At 36.4% G+C, this 23605-nt stretch overlaps 2 protein-coding genes across 4 annotated transcripts in view; one reads left to right on the forward strand and one right to left on the reverse strand.

Moving 5' to 3' along the window:
- Positions 1-719: 719 nt before the first annotated feature.
- Positions 720-10879, forward strand: vstm4a (V-set and transmembrane domain containing 4a). 2 transcript variants are annotated; one of them, XM_053503012.1, is made up of 8 exons: positions 720-1103; positions 2526-2921; positions 6371-6424; positions 7522-7629; positions 7853-7886; positions 8042-8163; positions 8623-8684; positions 9692-10879. In XM_053503012.1, the coding sequence occupies exons 1-8, from the start codon at positions 1052-1054 to the stop codon at positions 9848-9850; spliced, it is 987 nt and encodes a 328-aa protein (XP_053358987.1). In that variant the 5' UTR covers positions 720-1051; the 3' UTR covers positions 9851-10879. The 2 variants fall into 2 exon arrangements, with proteins under 2 accessions (XP_053358987.1, XP_053358986.1); XM_053503011.1 differs by having other exon boundaries at positions 724-1103; positions 9689-10879.
- A 2985-nt stretch (positions 10880-13864) lies between these two features.
- Positions 13865-23605, reverse strand: part of wdfy4 (WDFY family member 4) — a 50590-nt gene continuing 40849 nt past the window's right edge. For both annotated transcript variants that reach the window (XM_053501530.1, XM_053501529.1), the window contains exons 53-62: positions 22392-22483; positions 21130-21342; positions 20708-20840; positions 19933-20090; positions 19671-19829; positions 18312-18491; positions 17564-17746; positions 16990-17086; positions 16131-16251; positions 13865-15639 (exon numbers count right to left, since the gene is read on the reverse strand). In XM_053501530.1, the coding sequence (XP_053357505.1) occupies positions 15573-15639; positions 16131-16251; positions 16990-17086; positions 17564-17746; positions 18312-18491; positions 19671-19829; positions 19933-20090; positions 20708-20840; positions 21130-21342; positions 22392-22483 (1403 nt within the window). In that variant the 3' untranslated portion in view covers positions 13865-15572. The remainder of the gene's footprint in view (positions 15640-16130; positions 16252-16989; positions 17087-17563; positions 17747-18311; positions 18492-19670; positions 19830-19932; positions 20091-20707; positions 20841-21129; positions 21343-22391; positions 22484-23605) is intronic.

Here is a 23605-nt window from a genome sequence, read left to right on the forward strand (position 1 = left end):
TAATTGTTCATGTTAAAACTTTATATTGTTTATATAAATCAGATATTTTAAAATGGCATAGGGGACGTACATTTATGCAGTCCCAGTGATTTAAAAGTCCCACCACATCGATAACAGTTTTTCCTTTTTTTCTATTCTCCAAGCTGTAGAATGGCTTATCACATGTCTGTAAAATAATTAACATGGGGAAACATTTGAGTTCTGGTTAACTTTCAGTGTTGCCTAATCTTCCCTGCTGGCAGACATGTCCTGTGAATGAGACACACGTCTTGCATTTTTTTGCTCAAGATTTTGCTATGAGGTTTTGCTCTACTCTGAAAGTACCAGTCTGAAACCTGTAAAATTATCATCTCTTGCTGTGCTTCTATACATAAGTGTGTTGTGTGATTCCCCTTGGCTTCACTCCACCGTCATGGAAAGCACCAGCTCAGCACATTGCATTGCCCAATAAATTGTTAGGCGTCTAACCACAGTGACTGGTGGACAAGCACTATTGGTGTAGGAGAAATGAAGAAAGCCAGGGAAAGCCTAAACATTCATTATATACCACAATACAAGAATACCAGAAACCTATTCAGTCTCAGCGATGTAATGAACTTCATCAGTCTAAGTCTTACCACATTGCTGAGACTCACTACACACGAATGACCGATCGTTCAGGGTTAAGGGTGTACACTTATGGTTCCCTACACAAAAGAAACATTGTGAGGACGCAGCCCACCATCTTCAGTCATTATCCAGGAACTACTGAGAACCTGGCCTCATCTGGAAATTTATGCTGCTTCCCAAACTTCTCTCAGGAAATGACATTTCCTACATTCACTTTACTGGAGAGGGGAGTGATTAAGAGAGAGAGAGTGAAAGAGAGAGCCGGAGAAAAGAAAGAGTAAGGAAGAGGGGTGTTTCTAACTGGGAACAGAGCTTGCACTGTTCCATATTAAACACACACACAGTAAGAAAGCGTAAAGGAGAGAAAAAGAGGAGATATATCCCACACACTTACTTTTTTCTTGCAGTTTAGCTGCGTGTATGGAGCATTCTGGACTGCAAAATGAAACTCTCATGTCTTGTGATGGTACTCCTGACTAAGGCTTTAGTTGGAGGTAAGCATGTTTGTTTGCATTTTGTCTTTTCATTAATTAATAATAATAATAATAATAATAATAATAATAATAATAAAGGCATGGGAGTGAGAATATTGAATGATGTTGGGTGGAGAAAACATCTATAAGAAAGTTTGACAAACTTCAACCTCTTTGTGAAACTTGCACATTTCTCATCTACCTGAAACAGATATATATGTTAAATGCAGCTTAATATCAGGAGAATGAAATAGTTTGATGATATAATTCAGTGATGAGGTTTCTAGACCATGTTTTGTTTTCAGCTTTTGTTTGAACTCCAGAAATTGCTGTCTCAGTTCTATCATGTTAGTTGAAAAACTTTTCAGGAAGAGTTGACCAGCACACTTCTTGTAAAATGGGACCAATCATTTATGTTAAAATGGTGGTCTTATGTGATGTGGTTTTTAGACTGAAAACAATTCCATGCCTAACCAGTTATGGATCTCAGCGCTGTGAAACAAACATCAGTGCAACAAAAATTTCCAACAGCTGCATCCAATCTGTTCAGTGTGTTCTCTGCTCTCTGGTTCAAGAAGGCAGGCAAATGTTTTCCACCTGTAGGTTTCTTGTTTCTGGGACACATGTGGAATGTTTTTGTAGGCCATTGGACCGGACAAAGAGAAAATTACTGATAAGCCTTCTGCAATACATTTATTTATTTATTTACATTAAACGCAAAAATGGGGGCGGTGCCCTGGTGGGATAGCGATCAGTACTGTGACCTCGCACCCCAGGGTCGAAAGCTCGAGACCCGTCTTCGAGTCTGTCTGCATGGAGTTTGCATTTTTCTCGCTGTTTTGCGAGGTTTCCTCTGGGTATTCTTGTTTCCTCCCACAGTCCACAGACATGCAGATTAGTTTAATTAAATTGTCCATAGTGTGTGAGTAAGGATGTGTGTGTGCTTGTGCTCTGCCAGGAATTGACACTCCATCCAATGTGTACTCCATCTCACGCCCCATATCCCCCTGGATAGACTCCAGGCCTTCCACGACCCTGTACATGTAGAGAATGAGTGAGTGAGAGAGTGTAGTGTATAGTACACTTGAGATCCTAACGCACACACCAACAGCTCTACCATAGTTTCTTTATTAGAGGATCCCAATGATATTTGCAGATTTCATTAAGCCTTGTCTACTTAATGTTCAAGCAACAATCACTGTAATCATTATATATTCAAATGTGGGAAAATAAGTAGGACTGTGCATTCCCATATGTCATTACCATTTCCTAATCTGTGCTAATTATTGTGTATTTATCTTGGTGGTGCCAACATTAACTATTTATGCAGTGCTTTGCTACAGTATTAAAATCTGGAGGAGAGGATTTAACACCTCCTGCTGTCTATTCTAAGCCCAGGTTTCTTTCTTACATCTCATCTTACTCTGCCTCTCTACCCCTAAGAGTTGACTGAGGCTCTGAATGTGACGGTGACCCCTGGACCGGTCACTATGTGCCTGGAAGGAGAAAATATTACCGTGTCATGTCTGGTCTCTCAGAAGAAGAGGAGCAGCAGCGTGCTGGTTCTGCGCTGGCTCTACTTCCCGAAGCCTGAGGATGAACGACTGGTGGTGAAGATGAATTTCAAGAAGGCAAAGTATTACGGGAACTACAGTCTAAGCTTTTCCCAGACTAAGTTTCACCTGTGGGAGGAGGTAGAAGGAAAAATCTACAGCTTGCTGATCCTCAATGTGTCCAGGGAGGATAGAGGCAACTATAGCTGTAAAGTGCAAGAGATACGACAACACAGAAACAAGTGGAGGGCCTCGTCAAATGGCACAGGGACCATGGAGCTACGAGGTAACAGCTATAATTTTTAAAAAATAAGAATACTGCTGTTTTGCATGCATTTATATGCATATATTTTTATAATAAGCAGTGCTTGAAATTATTTGTTAAATAATTGTGGCCTTGCAGTAACAGTGTCCTGGTTGTTTCATTGTTATTGTACTTTATCTAGTAATTATAATGTGATTGTGTTGTGACTGTGAACTCAACAATCTTGTCAAACAAAATCATTTGAAATCATGTGGAAACCTAATTTCGGATTATATATATTCTATAATTCGCTAAAATTATGTGCCATTAATTCCAGCCTAAATTAAAAATATATTACTACCATATTTCCTAAAAGATAAGAAGATGTATAAAAAGAACAATTATTATTTTTTTATCATTTTGTACTGCATGCTTAGAATAAGTGAATATATAAGTTTTGGGATCCCACCTCCTTTGCATATACATCATTAGGCAAGTAATGGGTTGGTGCCAGTATAAATAGAGCACAGGGCTGTAAATGTGAGGGATTTGGACATGTTCTAAAGACAAGGCAAGGGATATTGGCAAGCATGCACCGAAAAACATTTACTCTGGCTATTTTATTTTTCTTCCATTGCTCTCGGGGTAAGAGTGAGAGGTCACGCATGCTTTATTTACATTCTAGATTAAACATACAGCTGATACAGTAAGAAGTGATTGTCTAAAGTTGAGGCCAAAAACCACAAATGATTATCATACTGTACATTTGTCTTCTTTAAAAATGACAAGGGATTTCTTTCTTTTAACTCAAGATAATCCATACTTTTGTTATGTAAATTAAAACATTATCCAGCCAGTTCAACTGCTCTTACTGCATCAGTTATACAAAAAGCTAAAAATAAAATAAAATAGAAAATCATAGAAATCAGCATTGCACATGGATTGAAGCGAAAAGAACTCCACATACTGATTTATACAGTTTCCCCCCCAAGGCTACAGTATATATATTTAAGCTCTGGAGAATGCAAACAGCAGACATTTTGTGGTTTTGCTGGTAACACATTTAGAGAACCACAAAGTCCCCATATGCACAGAGCTTTAAGAGACAAAAACAAAGAATAAACACAGAGAGGATGGCGAAGTCATGGTTCACTTTAGGGCAGGGAATTTGAGCTGTTCAATACATAGAAAAACAACAACAACCAACAGAGATACTTTCCAAATGTAGCAGAGCTGCAAGAAACAGCGCACAAGTACTTCAACCCTGCTTCAACTCATGCACTTCAGAAACAAAAGCACAACGCAAGCAAGACTAATTTTCTTTTAAATTCTCTGTGTTTATGCTTTAGATCCGAATACACAGTTTTAAAGAATGTGCTTTCATTACTTTTCTGCAGAGCTAGTGGAAAAACAACTTCAACTCTGCAGTCGAACAGACTTTACAGCTCCTCTTCAAACAGATCACATGAGGACCCGTGTACCCGAACAGAGCCTGTTATTAACGCAGGTCTGGTCCTCATCTGAGTGCAAGCCTGTGTTAATGAGCAGCACATGGGCCATGAAAAAAGATACACACCTAGTACTATTAGAGCACAAAGCAGAGAAAGAGAGGGCTAAAGCAGGACCAGAATCTGCTCAAAGACGTTATCATGCTGTTTTAAGGCTTTAAGACAAAGACCTTCTCACACTTTTTTTTGCCTTTTCTTTTACTCCTGCTTTTTCAAATGCTAAAAATCAAACAATGATGTTTGAAAAAAAAAAAAATCATGATTTTTATTATAAAATAATGTACTGTAGTGTAAGGCTCATTTTAAATGGAGAAATATATAGTAAATGTCAAAGGGTTAGGAAATATGTTAATAAAATTGTTGGGAGAAAAAAAGTATTCAACAATGAACTGAATATTAAACTATTTCCTCGGACCTTATCTCATGTAAAAATAAGGATAAACATTAATTAAAATTAACTTAATGACTGTTCAAAGCAAGAAAAATCTAATTAAAATTTTATTTGTGAAATACATAACCATACACATTATGATATGCAGTGAAATGCTTATATGACTGTCTGTAACCTAATAAAATAAAATAAAATAAAATAAAATAAAATAAATTTAAAATAAATTTATTACACTACAAATGAAAATATTGCCATATAAAATACAATTAAACCAAAGACAGAATTTGCAATGAAATTAAATAAAAAACATATAAAAGTAAAAGTATCTATATGTGTCACCATGCAGTCCTTGAAATTCCATAATAGATTATTGACAGCTCAATTCTCAGGACCAGATAAATGTAACTACAGCAGCTTTCCAAAATATTCCAAATGCCCTTGTCCTGATCTTACTGGAGACACATCAAGCACAAATCTGGTAACCTTCTTCCACCCTGCAGAACGCAGATTTGTTTAGAAAGTTGATTGTTTAAAATAAGCACTAAATCAACATCGATATATGCTGTTATTAGAAAATAGGGGTGATGTAAGGTGTTACCACTCAAAAATTATTGTTTTCCGAAAGCATAAACTTAACTGTTTTATTTTTCCATTACAGCAGTCTGCCAGGAATACCATTACATTTTTTGCTAATAGGCCCTATATATATATATATATATATATATATAATTTTTTTTAAATAAACTCCAAGAAATGCAGCTTTACCTGTAATAGTTAACCTAATCTTCTTTCCTAAAAATATTCTCCTGTCTTAAATCTTAGTTTTATCTCTTATACCTCCTTATAAATAAATAAATAAATAAATAAATAAAAACACCCTTCAATAGTTTTTATCTTTGTCTTTTTTAAACACTTACACTAGAGACTGCTTCCAAAAACATTATCTAAACCTGTCATTGAAGTTAAATTCACCAAATCAGTAGCAGTTGTTTATGTGGAGAATCTGCTATACAAGTGTTTGTGGTTATGTAAATCTTGTAGCTGATATTTATTTAATACCTTACAAACCTTTTCCACAATTCATTGCAAATATATATATATATTTTATATTTAAAACCACAAAAAAATTTGTTGTCAAAATATAAGTGCTAATTTTTGAGGAAATCACATGAAATGCTGTAAGCAGACAGCTGTGCAATTCTTTATTTTGTATGAATTGAACTGAAAACTATACAAAAGGCCTTATAGCTTAAGTTGCTCCGCCGTAATATTTCCATAGTGTTCATTAATAATTTTTTTTAGATGCAGTCTATATTTATAATTACTTGCTTTACTGAAGATTTCTGAACTCTGTTGTGTCTGTTTGAGTTTGATAATATATGTGCGTTGGTGTATGTCCCAAGATTAGAAATATTCTATGTAAATGCATATTATATCATTATCATGATTGTGGTTCGGTGTGAGAGTGGGCTTTTTATTTTACTGCACACTGGAGGAAACTTTAGGAGTTTAATTCAACCAAAAGCAATGTGTTACTGGGAGGTGTGGCTCCTGCGTTCTTATTAAACCTGTTTCTCCCTTTATGATTCTAGTGCACTACACAGGAGTCCCTGAGAGCTCTGATAACATCTGGCGCTGGTTTCAAGGTATGGATTTTTTTTTTTTTTTTCATTTAAATACTTACAACCTTTTTATAAGTACTGTAGGCTGGAACATATCCCCAGGATCAGAAAGTAATGGACTGTTCCTCACAGTCTCTATAATGAGGAAAAAGCACACTTCTCCAAAAGCAGATCTTCTTTGGCCCAGTTCTTTGGACCAGCCCATTCCCGTGAGAGCACTCTCCACCCTTACAGTATATGAAAGCACTTGCAGGATTGCAGGGGAACACAAAGTGCTCTCCAGTTTCCTAACCTTTTCAATAAAAGCACAGTATTACACATTCATTTATTATAAAAAACACAATGATCCAGCCAAGGACTTTTAAATCACAATAACTATCAGTAAATGATGTGAGAATACAATATGTTACATGTACGTAAACACATAAATCAGTCTTATGATTCTACACAAAGTTAATTGAGGGTGCTTTGGTATAAAACCAGTGTTTGTTAAATCACTGAAGGAAAATAGAATAATATACAACTTTAACTTAGTTTCATGAACAAGACTAGATCTAGATTAGATTTAACTATAACAAGAATAACTGATATGCAAAAATAATATGGACTATTTTTCCATTCCCTCTGTCACACAAAACGTCAAAACATCTTATTAAAGGAAACAAGTTCCAAAGTTTAAACCTGTCGATCAGGATAACAATCCATATTCCATTTGATTTGTAAAGACACATTATAACATCCACTATTAAAATACTGATCCCTGTGGTGTAATTTTGAGAATATTATAAATATTATATAGAGTATGGAGGAGATGTTCATGTTTACATACTAATAACACAAAATGTTTGAATTAAAGTGAGTTTTTAAATGAAATTAACATATAATAAAATCAAATAATTCATATCGAAATTCATAAATCTTTTAAATTATAATGTGTGTTTGTTTTTCCTGATGCCATATCAGCTACTCAAAATCTTCTAACCTTTTTATGATTAGATATAGTCTATATTTTAGCCTCAGCGTGTGCAGTGTAAATAGACAGTGCATTTTGAGCTTTTTGAGCATGAGTTCTTTCATTCACAACTCATCCCAATGTTTCTTGTTTGTGGATTTTTTTTTAGATCTTTATCTGTGTGCAGTGCTGATCTGCTCTGTTGGTCTAATTTCGACAATGCTTTTCATCCTGAAAATTACATGTCAATACATGAAGCATAAACCACAACAAAAAGGTGACATGATTTTATTTCTACCATCCAGTCAGTAAAAATTTATTTAGTTGACTATTTTCTTGCTAATCCGATTAAACTATACAACTGGTAACAGATAATAGTAAGCTTAACAATCATTTCCCCTTCACTATAATCATTATAAAATGCATATCTGTTTATCTTTAACCTAACACATTGTTTAAGCATTTTTGTTTAATTTATTTGTTTATTTTTATTTATTCAGCCAGATTCTATTTGGTGAAATGCCCAGATAGCAGGTAGGGCTTTAAAATTATTGTGTGTGTGTGTGTGTGTGTGTGTGTGTGTGTGTGTGTGTGTGTGTGTGTGTGTGTGTGTGTGTGTGTGCGTGTGCGTGCGTATGTGTGTGTGTAAAGAATTACATGTTTTACATTAAACCTTGTTTTTTTTATAGCTCTGGGGAGACAGTGACCAGTGTTGCCAGCTCTTCTCCTAGAATGCACAGGAAAGAGAAAAGACATAAATCACTACCACCTAAAGATATCACTGCACAACCGCCTGTGATACCAGTGAAAGGTATGACTTCCAGAATAAATCCTGCTTGATCATAAAATAAGAGACATAATCCCTAATCCCTGGTAGTCCCTATAAGCACTAAATCACATGGCCTTTATTTATCATTTATTTCCTTAACAGCAGTTAAACTATTTTGCCCTTAACCTTTGGTATTCATACAGTATTTTCTGATTTTATAGAGAGCATCATACGTTCAGTAATCTGCGACTGATTTTTATTGCACAAGCAATGAAGTGATTTACTGTCTGTTAATTATTTGGTTAAGACTCGTGACACCACATCATTTAAAGAGAAAAGATATTAAAATGTGAACATTTTGAATTGTGTTGTTATATCTTGCATCAATTAAAAATAAATCATTTCTATCAACATTCATTTTAATCTAGAGCCAATTCACTGAAATGAAATCTTTTTAATCTCTATAATTTATTTTGTTTTTGTTTAAAAATCTTTTTACAGCTCCTGTTCCAAAGCCACGCAGGACCAAACTTTTAAAAGCACAACCTAGAAAAGTGCACATGGTAGGATGTGTTTTATTTCATTCATACCAATCATTCAGTTGCCTAGTATGACAATGAAAGAAATTAAACAATATTAATACAGTTTTATGAGGATTTACATTCCTGCGTGGGTAATAATTGAATAATTCCTGTGCATAATCCTATTTTTTTCCAAATTGTATAATGTTTGTTTTCTAAAAACCTCGCATACCTAATCTTTATGCCAATTGAATTATAACTCGCAATATGCAAGGGAGAAATGATTGTTTTTTGGTTGTTGATATTGCTGTATCACCATTTTCATGACTTGTAATTGCATTTACCTTTATTGCTTTTTGAAAAACAATTATTTATTTAGCAAGCTTGATTCTCCATGCAGTAAAATTATTTATTTTAAAAAAGATTAAAATCAGAGGAAAGAAAGGTAGAGGAAAATGAGAATTAATGTGTGGTACTTAATTCCTTCTCTAAGAATGGTTATATTTCAAAGTGTAGCTGGTTTAATTGACAGGCTACTGAAATTAAATATGTGGTGATGAGCTACTATAAAAATATTGATTAAATGTGACTATAGTCACTTATTTGAGTAAAGTTTTTTATTGATGGACACAAAATACATGGTTTAAATAAATACACCATATAGTGTATTATATTTATTTATTATTATTAATATATTAATTTTATTATTTTATACCATATGTATTAATAATTCAATAAGCAAATGTACAGAACTACTGTATATACACTATATATGAAATATTAGCTTTTGTTTGGGAAAAAAGCATAATGTTTAAATGAAACTTCACTGCTAAAGATTTGCAACAAAACTAAAATATTTTCCAAGGACACAAGTTAAATTTTTTCAGACAAACCAATCCTAAAGTTGGATCTGTAATTTCATGTTGATGTGTTCATGCGTTCCCAGATTACCGAATGCAATTCCAGACCCTGACCACATACAAAAGTCTTTACCACATTAAGCCACCCTACTTTTTTTCTTTTTCTCTGCTCTTCCTGTCCTGAAGCAGCGGGTGGCAGATGACAGCCTGACATACGCCGAGCTGGAGCTGGTCAAGCGAGCGCCCGAGGCTAAAAGAAGCAGTTCAGGAGCTGCACAGCTGGAGACCAGTAAACACTGCACAGGAACTGTGTACGCCCAGATTCTCTTTGTAGAAAAACAAGTGTAAATTCTGTTGAATCTATTTTGTAAAAGAATTATTTATGATATAGCTTTTGTATTGTTTATGTGATTAATAGATGTTTTATCTTTTTTAGTTTAAAGCTACAATTCTGAGCATCTGGCATTTGTACATTCACAATGTTTTCCACTTAGTACATTCACTACTTTCCTACGCGCACATGATTTATACAAGAGATGTTCAAGTCAAACCGAGACGGTTGACAGAAAACCAAAACACAGCTATAAGAGTAATAAATCTTTATTTCTCTATATAATCCACTGCTACACCCAATGCACTTATTCCAGCTTTTCACTAGTGCTTCAACACCATCAAGGTAGAAAGTTTTCAGAAATACACCAGATTCATGATCGGACTGCCTGTCAGTGATCATATTGTCGCTGCTGAAATGCTGGACTCTCAGGAACACCTAACATGGGTTTTTCCTTTAATGGACTTTACCTGGTTTGATTACCAAAGACATTGTGCTTTGTCCTGCAAAAAGCAGAATTTCATACTGCCCACTACACCACTTGCACATTACAGGTGTTCGACTGGGATTTATTGCTATATTCGCTGTACAGTCCTGACAAAGCAAAGGCAAAGCATTTTACACATGTTTGGGCCATTAAAGGAATTTTTGGAAGGCCATCATTTTTTAACTTCCTATTTTGATGGTTTCCAAACACTGGCATAAGTGCATTAGTGTGGCAGGGGATTATATAACTAAATAAGGTAAGTAGTTTTACTCTTAAATCTGTTCTGTTTATTTTGCACAAGTTAAAGTTACAGTATATATGTTTAACAGTTAATGGCACCTATTTTAAATTATATGTTTTTGAGTAAAAAACAAACAAACAAAAAAACTGATCGTAATGGGTCTTAGTATAAGACAAATATACCCGCAGAAGGACAACAACATGTAATTTTTTAAAAATAAAATAAAGCCCCCCCCCCAAAAAACAAACAAACAAACAAACAAAAACAAAATAACACATGTGTGCAGTACTATACTATGTACGCCTTATTGCTTAATCATCAACCATCGAATTGAATCATCAATCATCAATTCACTGATCATCAGCAGCTGTGCAGACCCACAGTATATAATAGCAGAACTTTTCTAAGTTTGCTGGTTTAGAGCATTCAGGTGTGTATTAACACATGGCCAAGAGGAAAGACATAAGCAATGGTCTTAGAGGAGCAATTGTTGCTGCACATCAACCTCAAAAGGTTTATAAAACCATTTCCAAACAATTTCAACATTTTACAGTGAGAGAGATTATTCAAAAATGGAAAGCCCATCCCATGAGTGGACATCCCAGCGTTTTCACCCCAATGTCAAACCGTGCAATGCTCAGACCCTACAGTCCTCACTACGAACGTTAAAGGTTAAAGTTCATGACAGCACAATTAGAAGAAGTCTGAACTTGTACAGTTTGTTTAGAAGCATTGCCAGGAAAAAGCTTTATTGTCTAAAAAAAACAAACAAAAAAAAAAACATGGAAGCACAACTGAGGTTTGGAATCTGCAAATGACCATACCACATAACATCTGGAACAATGTGGCATGGGCAGATGAGACCAAAGTGGAGTTGTTTGGCCTTAATGCCCAGCACCATAATTGGTGAAAACCAAACAGCATTTTAAAATGAGGGCTTGTTTTTAGAAATTTGGGCTTGATGATTTGATAAATTTGTCTTGAATTAAGAAAAGTCCCCACTGTGGGAGGAATAAAGGTACCAACACCTGGGCACTCTTTAGTCATTGATTTGAACATAAACTCTTCTGTATACCAGAGTATTCTAGAAATAATTCTAAAGCCATCTTTCAGCTAAAACTTGGTTGAAATTGGTTCATGCAACAGTACAGTGATCTGAAGCACACCTGTAAATCTACATCAGACTGGCTAAAAAATAAAAGAATCAAGGTTTTGGAAGGGCCTAGTCAAAGTCCAGACCTCAACCCAGCTGAAATACTGTGGTGGGACCTTAAAAGAGTTTTGCACAAGTGAATGACTGAAAAACCTCAATGAACTTAATTATGGGGTAATTATTATTGACTGGATTTTTTTTTTTTGTAAAATAATAAATAATGGCACAGTGAAAAAATATGTTGTTGTTCATCTCTGGTATATTGTTTCTTTCCTTTCATCCGAAGAAAATAAATTGCTTTTTTTATAGATTTAATCAAATATGCATATTTAATTATTATTTTATAATTGTGTATGAAATGCAATAAAATATGAAATTTTTTGTTATAATCTGTTTTTATTTAGGTCATTAGGGTCCTGTGAACATTAGAATCATTAGATTGCACTTTACTAATTTGCAAGTTATAGATTCATAAATAGGAAGCTATACTACCTCACATAAAACATCAAGCTTCACACAGGGACCTAAAGCAACCTGCAGACCATTTAGGTAATTCCATCATCAAGAAATACAATATGCATGTTTGTTAGCACACTCTGGGGCTGATATGTCAATATGTTTGCCCCTCCTACACACCTGAATTCTGCCTATATCATAATAGGGCCGAAATGTTTATATGAAAATTCCTGTGGATAGCCTCACCATTTTTGCATGGCTTGGTTGTGCTGTTTGAGGTGAGACAAGCGTGAGCGTCTCCTCTGTGAAGCTTAGAGTTGGTGACTATGATGAACCCTCTAATGGTTACATTTATTTAAATTAAACTAATTGTGATCATGGTTAATAATTAGTTTTACAGTGCATTATAATTGGGTTAGGCTACAAGATGGTTCTGCCTAGATGCTATAATTTATTTGATTTAATTATTCAGAAGTGCCCAAATGGTTTGACATTTTAATATCATAAAACCACTGACGTATTAAAACTGAGATAGCCATTGTCTTTTAAGAAGGTCATTTGACTCTCTCCATGAGATATATGATGGATATTTTTTCAGTCTATTAAGCTCCTCCACTTAGCACAATTAGCCACTCGCACAAAGGTTAAAGAGAGTGACCCCCCCAACCCCCCCCCACCCAAAGGCTGTGGTCACAGTGCATATTAATGAGATAGAGAGAGAGAGAGGGGGGGGTGGGAGGATGCTAGCTCTGGGGATTAGTCTCAATCACAAGGTAAAACACAGAATTCAACGACTTTCATGAAAAGGATGATGACCTTGTGTCTTTTTTTTTCTATGTGAGAAGGTGAAAGTAGGGCCAATGTGTTGTTGGTTTTTTTTTTTTTTGGTAAAGTTATTCCATGTGGAAATTGCAAGACAGAGTCTAGCAGATCCACTGCAGAGGAAACCACAAACTGAACTTTAACTTGCAACAATGATTTAAAAACAGGAAGGCATTTATGAAATACATATGATAAAGCATTTAATCTGCATTGAAATCTGTTTTATTGCACTAAACAGGATCCTTTGTTAAATTCACTCCAGATGTCGACTGTTTTTCTTTTGTTTTTGGGAAGTCAAGAAACTCTTGTGGATGCAATTAATTTTCGTCATTGTGTGAAAGTTGACATTTTTTTTCTCCAAAATTCAGGATAAAAATTGCTGTTAGAAACATCTATGAAACCAAATGTTCAGAAAAACATATACAGTACTTCCAACTTGCACCCTAAAGTATAAAGGGACACACTCAAAATGATCATGAATTAAAGCTTCCTGTTTCGTTGATGCTATGTTCCTCTCACACACAGTTGCTTTGCTCCCACTCTCCTTTTCTGGCTGCTTAATGACAACCATTAGGAGGATGCATTCTCAAAAGGTTGGGAGTAAAGCAACAATTAACCCTCTTCCCAAGGGAGGAACGTGGAGCACGGCCTAATGGGAGCATCGTCAGCTCCACATAATCAAAGCTCATCTCCACCCTCTCCTATAACCACCAGAGAGGAACAGAACATAAGTGTAAAAGGGGAAAAATCCAAAGAATTACACAGTAGTCTCCACGCCAACATCATGCAATAGACACTAAAAATGCATATTTAAACAGTGAGAAATCAAATGCAATTATTTGTTGGTTTTAGCTTTAATTTTAGACTTTTGGTTTGGATTTAGTGAACATCTAGCTTATGGCTAGGCGATTTAAGCATGAGAGGGATTTTTGTTGGCACTTTTGGTTGTGTATTTTTATTTCTATATAATCCCCTGCTACACCACTTATCCCAGCATTTACAAGTGCTTGGATACCATCAATATATAATTTTTTTTTAGTATGCCAGAGCCATGATCGGCCTGCCTCCTTCACTGCTGTCCTCCCTGAAACTCCCTAAATGGCAAAACATGTGGAAAGCCCTTAGAACAAGTTTAGGACTGTACAGGGTATGTGCCAATAACTCCTTGTCTAATGTGCAAGTGGTGTTGGTGAATGATTGTGTGTACAGTTCCCACATACAGATGCATCTCTTCCACGAGTTGATGACAAATTATCAGTCCATTTTGCGAGGAACAAGCTTTGACTAACTGAATGTTCACGGAAACAACTGCACTGGGCTCCGAGCCACCTCAGCCGGGATCAATTACAGACGTACAGCCATCATAAAAATGTTTGCATCATTTAAAAACTTTGCTAAAGCTAAGAGTCTCATCATGTAAATAGCAGTTGGTTTTCACACTTTTATTCATAAGAAATTTAATCACAAATTTCAGTACATTGTAAAAAAAAAAAAAACTGGCATGTTTGCTCCAAGTACATCTCCATTGAGCTGAAGATGCAAGAAGAAGCTGCCTGAAAATGACGACTGAATCACAGACATAGTACTTTGCTGACACTAAGATATACTACTCTGCAAAACTGGAAAATTCCTATTTTTTTCCTTTCATAATCATATTAAAAATCTAAAAGGAAACAATACTTTATGGTTTCAGTTTGTTTTAATTTTCAAATATAAAAGTGCACAAATATAAACAGCAATACTGGTTGTTATCAAAGTAAATTCTCAAGTTTGCAAATCAAGTGTGAGCATGCATGACAAAAGTGCTTGCTAAGCATTTCTGTCGCCCACAAAAAAACAACAACTCCCAAACACTATAACCTCTTCTGTTAGTGGGAGAGAACGCCCTCTCAGGCTGGGATGGTTGAGTCACCCTTGTTCTGTAAAAGCTGCCTACATAAAAAGCTGCTTAATTATCATTAGACTCAAGAAAACTAACAGCAAACAAAGCAGAAACGTCTGATCAACTGTTGCATATAACATGCATTCTATTTACATATACAGTATTTACATGCTAAAAACTTACACAACTGCAAAAAATGCAGAGTTTGAGCAGAGGCCAGCTGCTTGCTGACAGACACATGTCTGTACAAAATGATCACATGAGCGTCAAGACATATGAAAAAGTAGGGTGAAAGAAAAACAATCTACAGCTAAGATAACACATGTCTGGGAAGCAGCTGCCCATAAAAAATTCCAACAGGCCGATGTTTCTATAATAAACATCACTTGGCTTCATTTAGGGAAAAGGAGGGGAACAGACCTATAATAAGAATGATCTAGACTGTGGCTCAAATTGAAAAAAATAAAATAAGACACACACACACACACACACAAAATCTGCAGCATCCTTCATTTCTTAAATAAGCAGTGTTTTGTTTCTGGCTCGAGCAAGAATGCCTCAGCGAGTCCAAGAAACTATGCGTCATCCCTCAAACACGGCAGGCGCTGTGCAGATCTCTGGAGTCAGCAGTGGTGCGGCAGTCCCACATGAACCGCGTGCTGTGTATCAGAGCATGATTGATGTTTGGTTGCCTGTCTTTAGTCCTCATAGGTCCAGCTGAACACTCTGCCCCAGGCATCACCTACCAGTAGTGTACCATGAGTCCTGCCATTACACACACATATCAATTAGGGGTGATCTTTAAGTCATATGCTTTGTCACTGAATGTTGAGACTGTTTTAATAATATTTAGTAATTTTATATTTAAATATCAACATGAATGACAAAAGGTAAAATATTGTAAAATAATAAAAAAGTAATAATGTCATACAAAATTGTCCCTTTGCGGCCTCAAAAGGTTTTTTTGTTTTTTTGTTTTTTGCCATTAGAGATTTAAATCACATCTGTACAGACATCTGTAAAGCAGCTTAGGACAAATGAAATAAAATTAAACTATTAGGCCTTCTTATTAAAAGCTTCTTATCTCCCCAACTTCCCCTTCTATAGTCCATCCATCCATCTGTTCATCTGTTCCTCCATCCTTCCAACCACCCACCCATCCATCTACCAAGTAGCTATAATGAATACCCTAACTGGAGGAACCGCACTAAATCAGCTCATACACCAAGACTTTTCTTTTTCCGTCGCCATTATACCTGGATATGGCGAGTGCAGTTACAGCAGGATTGTTTTTGTAGCGACGGCGGGAGATGATCTGACTCCGGTTCAGTTCTCGGCAAAGCACCAGGTGTCTCTCCCACCTCTTCCTGGTACGCTCTGAGAGAAGCATACAACAAGACTGAGAAACAAGTCGCCGCTTTTATTAATGGTCAGCATGTTGTTAAATTGAGAAAAATACATCTAATATAAAGCGTTCACTGTTACAAAGAGTTCCCCCCAATTTAATTTGTGTGTTGTGATACTTATATGCTCTGACGCTGTGCTGTAACCAATGTGCACCAAATTGGATTTGGGTATTATTGCTTTCTAAATTGCATGCCTACATCAGCGAAATTGCTCATCAGTGTTTACCGGCTGTATGTTTAATAACTTTGCCCCATAATTCCTTGCAGCTAGCCCTAATGGCTCACACAAAACGGCGCACAATTATGAACTTTTTCCTGCCTGGATCCCCCCAAGTCAAACTTCCAGCCCAAGTCTAAGCTTTGACATTTAAGCATCCAGCAATGTAACTGGATTTACAAACAGAGTGTTTGAATGACGCGCCATGTTCCTGCTATTTCATTTCAAGCATTACTTGATATGAATAAAACACACACACACACACAAAAAAACATTTTAGCAGATAATGGTGTTTTGTTTCCCAATACTACAAGACAATTTTTGTTATATTATTTCCATAGAACAGCATATTAGATGCATTAGGGAAGCTTATGGTTGAAATAGTCTTATAAACAGCCAAACTAATCCAGCACAGCCAGAGGCAACTAAGAACTAGAGAAAATCCAGACTCTTGTTCAATGTAGCTGTTAAGGTGAAGTGTATTAGTGTTACCTGTGTCCTCTTCAGACGGGGATACAGCATCCCCCCGAGACACTGAATGCTCTTCATGTCCAGGTAATTGTACCTTTGTATATTCAGTCTTCCATATCTGCAAAAGAACCAAACGGCTAATGAAGAAAAAAAAAAATCAAAAGCAATAGAGGCTATAATCATAAATCAAATTGGGGGACCATTGATGTAGCGCAGGTCTGTGCTCCAATTTGATGCCTAATTTAGAAACCATTTTGATTTAATAACTGCTCTTAGCTCATCTAAAGTGAGCATATGTTACTATCACTGCTTCCTTGGGACTCCAGATCCCAGCCGGCAAGGCATTTTTCAATACCACAGTCATCATATTTGAATATTTTGCAGCTGCAATGCCTTACTATTAAACAGTCAAAGCCTTTGAGAAATGATTTATTACCTATACACAGGATTTACTTGTATGAGGACTATTTCCCATTATTGCTCATTTTCTTATTATTGCTCAGTTAAAATAATGATACGGTCTAAACAACGCTGATGCCTGAAGCAGAAAAGTGTATATCTACAGTAAGAGTGGTTTCAATTGTAAGGCACTCACCCTAACAATACCATCTGCACAGCCAGTGATAATGACATTGCGTGGATCCCACTCATACTTCTGTGTGAAGCAGCAGCACAGGATACTGCCCTCTGGCCCATACGGCGTGTTTACAGACGCTAGCAGCTGGCCCTTCATTGTCCAGAGGTACAGATTAGTCCCGGAACATGACACGATCTCACCCTGAGAGACGGAAAGAAAAGAGTTATAGCTATAACGTAAGAATGTACAGTATAAGGGAATTTAATGCAAAAGAGTCATAACATGCATAATAGTCAAACGTTTAGACATAGCTGTGCCTACACTGTAGGTATCTGTTGATTTAAAAATCAAATAAGCATTAAAACAGTTTTTTTCATTTGTTTTAGAAATAGATGGAATTCAGAATTCACTTATGTCTGTACACCTTTTGACTAATCATGTGCAAAAGTTAAATGACTGTAAAGGTTTTGGCCTCAGTGAAGAGGGAAGGATGTAGCCTCCCCTTCCTCACCACACTGGATGGTTCTGGCAGCAGGAACAGAGCTGAAAGAGAGTCACTGTACATCACTCAGCACAGAAAACGAGCCACCCGGCACTGTGACCTGAACCTGCCACTCTATTTCCGGTGACTTTAGAGTGCAAAAGGCAAACAGTTAAATAAATATCAGCGAATAAAAAGAATAAACAGATGGAGGTGGAATAAGAGAACAAGCTAACCTAAGCAGCGAAGAAAGCCCTAGGGAAAACCCTATGCATGTAAACTCACAGTGAGTTCGTTGATGGCTAAAGCAGTAACACCGGATGAGTGTGCAGGGAGCTGAGTGATGTAGTTGAGCTCTTCCAGGTCCCATAAGATACACGTCTGGTCCTGAGAGCCGCTGATTATCACACTGTGGGACTCAGACACTACTACACAGGTCACTGTGCCTGTGTGTCCGTAGAGAGCCTGTGAATGAGATGGAAAGAAAATTTAAAGCAATTACAATTGTGTACCCTAAATGACACTAAACACTCTCCAAACGGTCAACTAAAGAATCGGTCAAACATGGTCTAAATGTGGAGCCAGCAAATTGTTTCATTAAACTATATCAAATTAGTCGCACACAGGACTAGAAAAAGTATGTAGCTACGGTATTATAGTGTATGATGAAACTTGGCTAAAGTACAGCAAACCTGTGCAGCATCTGTAGAAGATCCTCTCTTGCAGCTTGTTGCAGCATCAAAGGAATTTTAATTGTTAAGTTGTGCAATTAAAGGCAGTTTGTCAATAGAGATATTAGCTACATGGCTAGAGAAAGTTCATAAATAAAAGAGGTTTCTCTTTGTAATACTGTAATAGATCCTCCTCTTTGGTCTGATTACACGACTTGTTAAAAAAAAAACATTAATGATGAAAACATAATGGTGAAGATGATAGGACAGTAAAGTGCATTTCTATTCTCCTCATGCCAAATTCAAAAGCTACACTGATCAGCCATAACATTAAAATCTTAAGCCATCATGCCCACTTTGCTCCACCAAAATAGCTCTTACTACATGGGACATGACTGCACAAGACCTCTGAAGGTATGTTTTGGTGTCTGGCACCAGGATGTTATCAGCAGATCCTTTAATTGCTGTAAGTTGGAAGGTGAGGCAACCATAGATCAGACTTGGAGCCCAGACCAACAATCTTGAACTCTTTGCCTCATAAGCTCCATTCTCAGCAACATGTGAAATACTTGGTGTTCTGGAAAAGCCAGCATTTATTTTTTTGGTGTTATTGTTAATATTTGATACTAATATTTGATGCTTAAGTATATTTAGGTAACATGTCCTCATTCAGCAGTGTTAGTTGCTTATCCAGACCTTTTGTAAGCACAAAAGTTTGTGAAACTGGACTTGCAAACAACCTGTTTTTGCTTTCTGTTCATTTAAATAGTCAAGTTTACCAATTTTATTTTTTCTTAGTAGATGATCCATCTAGTTGCTAGGGATTTTACTATGTCAAATCCAGCCAATATTTTTTTTTCCTAATTGAATGATAAAAACATGAGAAAACAAAGAATAACCCATGATATTCTTTTTCCACCCAAGATACATTTCTTGGAACCAATATATCTTTTTGCAGAATGAGTTGGCTGACCTGTTTGAGCTTCATGTACTTGAGCTTGTCCTTACTGATGGAAAGATCCCACACACACACCACTGTACTACTCCCAGCTGTGATGATGATATTGTTGTTGGGACAGGCAGCACACACAGCCTCTCCCCAGTCTGACAGACCTTCCCATACTGCAAAGTCCTGAAACATGCAATACCAGTCATGATCAACTTTTAGGAAGTAAATTATGAAAGTTATGATGCCCTAATAAATAAGTGAAAAATTGAATGAAGTGTATGAACACCTTCTCTGTTGTGTAACTGCCAAATGAGCATGTGCTGTCATAGTAACCCCAGCAGAAGTAAGTGTTCCAGAAAGGAGGCATGAGCAACTTGTTCTTCTCCACAACCAACACATCTTTCTCTCCACAAATGATTTGACCAACATGGCCAGACATCAGCTCTAGGCAAGCACACGTAAAGGCATCAGTATGTTTCTAACAACTCTGTGGAACATTATACAACACATTGTGCAATCAAAATGTCAAAATAAACATTTTTATTTTTATTAGAGTTAATTTAGATTTCTGGATCCTTTATGAATCGTTCAAGTTCATGCCTGTAATGTCACATGCTTAGGAATCTAATCTAAATTCATGTAAATAGCAACACAGAGTTATTCTTTCTGATCATACTGATAAAATGAAATGAAAAGAAGAGAGGATGAGAATTACAGAGAGAGCGAGAGGGAGAGTTTTCATCTCATTTTCCGAACAGACCCTTTTGGGATATTCAGATTATTAAATAAGCCTCAGTGGCAGCATCATCAAGATGCGCCTAACAAATAGAATAAGCTGCTGCCCCTCTGCCTGAGAAAATTAGCCCATGAACAGTCTAGCCAGCATCTTCTTCCCTGCAGCTCCTATCGCTCCCAGCGGACATGGCCCCATCTTGTAAAAAAATAATTGAGGGTGGGATAAAATAATAAGGTGGCTAAGAATGATTAAATGAGGGTGTTTCTAAACCACAGTGCTGCATGTTTTTCTGTCAAAGCCACAAACCGGGTGAGCAGCTTGGTACCTTTTAGCGGCTGGACTGACGGCTTCAGCTTGTCCAGTTTTAAGAAAAAAGGCGTGATGTGATTGGCTCCGGTCGTGTCTTTGCTTGCAGAGCTCTTGTGTACGATACGGCTTGGGTGAGGCTTTGTAAAAATCTGCCAAATAAACAGAGTAATCGAAATGTTTATGCAAATGAACTGATTAGTGCCATCAAGTTCAACATTAATAATTCGACTAAGAGCTTGTTTCCTGAACAAAGAATCAAAATGAATGCAATAACTGATATCAAACAGAATACTTAACATATATACTCTTAAATTCTGTAGCAAGCATGAAGTGGCACATACGTATAAACGTCACTATACAATCTCGGGCGATATATGTGCGTGTGTGCAATATGTGCGTTCATACTGTCATAATAGTTAAAGTGCACTAAATGTTCACCTGTTTGGGAATCTGGCCAAAGTTGCTGATGTAGCCCAGGACTGTACTTTTCTTTAACGGGTTTTTCATGCTTTCCGCATCATGCTTGTCTGTGTAGAAGTAAGGGTGGAAAGTATTGAGGGCCTCCACTGCAGCTGGACCCTGCTGTTTGCACCCAAAAATAAGATCGATCCACAGGTGTAGATTAGCGCTCACGTAGTCGCTCTCCAGAGCCTGGGGATTAAAAAATAAAATAAAATAAAATAAAATAAAAAAATAATACACACAAAGTCAGTGCCTACATCCAAGAATCCTAAAAACAATATAGAGCTGGAATTGTAATCATAAGCATACAATAATAACTTTTGCTGACTAATGGCAAGGCCTTCAATAAACATATAACTGTGTTTAAAAGATATTTGGGCAAAAAGCTTGCACAACAGGCACTTTGATACATGGGCAATTACAAAGGCGAGAAATTAAAATATGATTGCATTTGAAATTGCAATTACATTCAGAACATTCGATCTTAAAAATCACAAGGAAAACATTAAGGGCTAAAAACCTCATTTTGTTGGTGCTTATATTTGTTTGCTTTCTTGCATGTTTGTGAAACTTTGAAAAGGGCACGAGGGCCAAAGCAGCTCTAATAAGGCTATTCTTAATATGAGGGGAAAAAAGCCAACCAGGAGTAACAGCCAACTATAAAATCAGATCTCAGCCGTGGAAGTTTTCTATATTGTCTTTAGTTCATTTGCATATGAAGGAAAACAAGCAGACAAAATAGCTCATTTTGTGTGAACTGGAAACAATACGAATATTGCTCAGTAGATTGGGAGCTGATAAAGCCTGGCCCTTATATGCCTGCAGGCATAGCAAGAAGAGAAGGAAAGCATTCATTCCAATAAGCTGCAAGCTACAGTAATGGAGTTATGAGAGACTGTAGATATTGTGGTTGCTCTGAATTGGGCCTGTTATCACGTAATGACAATGGCGTTAAGTAGAGTAATGGGGCTTCCTTGATGAACTCAACAAGTGCCTATTATCTCTGGAACAGCACAAAGCAGCATGGAGCCAGACACATTTAACTCTTTCCAAATGCATCCAGCATGATATGAATGCCAAAAGGTGGTTATAGAAAATAACAATGCCAAATGGTGAGTTTGTTTTTGTTGGATTGAGCGTGCACACTGGTGACAGCCACTATAAGCAGAAAAGAGAAGCTGTTTATTCTGTCACTCTACTATGACATGGTTAATATTTTACTGAGCAAGGCTACTAACTTCTCTGTGCATGCGAATGAACTCCTGAGGATCTCCTTTGGCCCAAGGTGGCAAGACAACATCCCCCAAAAATGTTCCATCCTGCATACATCCTATAAGAAACATTTCACTCAAAGTGTAAAAGCCATCACAATTCAAACAGCTCGTATATGACAAAGAAATGCTGGATCCTGGAAAGCATAACACAAAACAAAACAATAAAACCTTTTTAATACTGTTTGTTATTATTATTATTATTATTATTATTATTATTATTATGTTAATATAGTTTATTATTCTTTAATATTCTATTTATTAATATTATGTGTCTAATGTCTTCTGTCAATGGGAAGTTCAGGAATAAAAAAAAGCTCTATGGTTCTAATAAATAGGCAGAATATAAACACTTTTCAATAGAATTTATTGAGTTTTAGCTTTGGGTACATAAGGTTTGAGAAGTGTGTGTGTGTGTGTGTGTGTGTGTGTGTGTGTGTGTGTGTGTGTGTGTGTGTGTGTGTGTGTATACCAATCAGCCACACCATTAACACCACATAACATTAACACATTAAGATTGATTATAAATTACATAGGAGTAAACTAGTGACATGATCATGGGCCACCCAAAGGATCTGCTGCCAATGCCCAGGGTCCAGACACCACAGTGTTGAAACACTATATTTTTTCATAGAAATATATTTTTTTTAACTGCCACGACAGATATCTCTCCTAGGTTTTCTGGTACATGTTGATTTTGACACTGATATGGGTACTAGCATTTAGCTCCTTATGCTGAGTTTTATGTTAAAATAGTATGGCATTTAAATTGTATCTTTAACATATAATGACAGGTACTGTATATGTAGGTCTCACTACTCTCAGAACCAATGTGTTGACTCTCAGTGTATATGCAGCAGTTTATCTGTATGTTTACGAACCTGTACCTTTCACGCATTTACCATTTTCTAACGCCACCTTTTACTACTTTTTGCAAATAGTTACACTTGATGCAATCTGCGTAGGTTTGATTATTTATCTGTAAATGCTGCATGCCAATATGTCATAATGTCATATTGTTTGTTCATCAGAGTGCTAACATACAATATGCTTAGTAATATGGTAAATGGGATGTTCTGCATTTTTAACTGAGAATAGAACTGGATTGATACCTCAAAGAAAAAAAAATTTAGATCAACGTTATGATGGATTTCTGCTGTGCTTCACACCAGCACCTTATG

Source organism: Clarias gariepinus, chromosome 8 (assembly GCF_024256425.1).
Source record: "Clarias gariepinus isolate MV-2021 ecotype Netherlands chromosome 8, CGAR_prim_01v2, whole genome shotgun sequence".
Taxonomy (NCBI): Eukaryota; Metazoa; Chordata; class Actinopteri; order Siluriformes; family Clariidae; genus Clarias; species Clarias gariepinus.

Coding starts and splice junctions, on each gene's coding strand:
- vstm4a (XM_053503011.1), top strand. CDS start 1,052: ATGAAACTCTCATGTCTTGTGATGGTACTCCTGACTAAGGCTTTAGTT. Junction 2,922..6,370: donor AGGGACCATGGAGCTACGAG/GTAACAGCTATA, acceptor TTATGATTCTAG/TGCACTACACAGGAGTCCCT. Junction 8,685..9,688: donor AACCTAGAAAAGTGCACATG/GTAGGATGTGTT, acceptor CCTGTCCTGAAG/CAGCGGGTGGCAGATGACAG.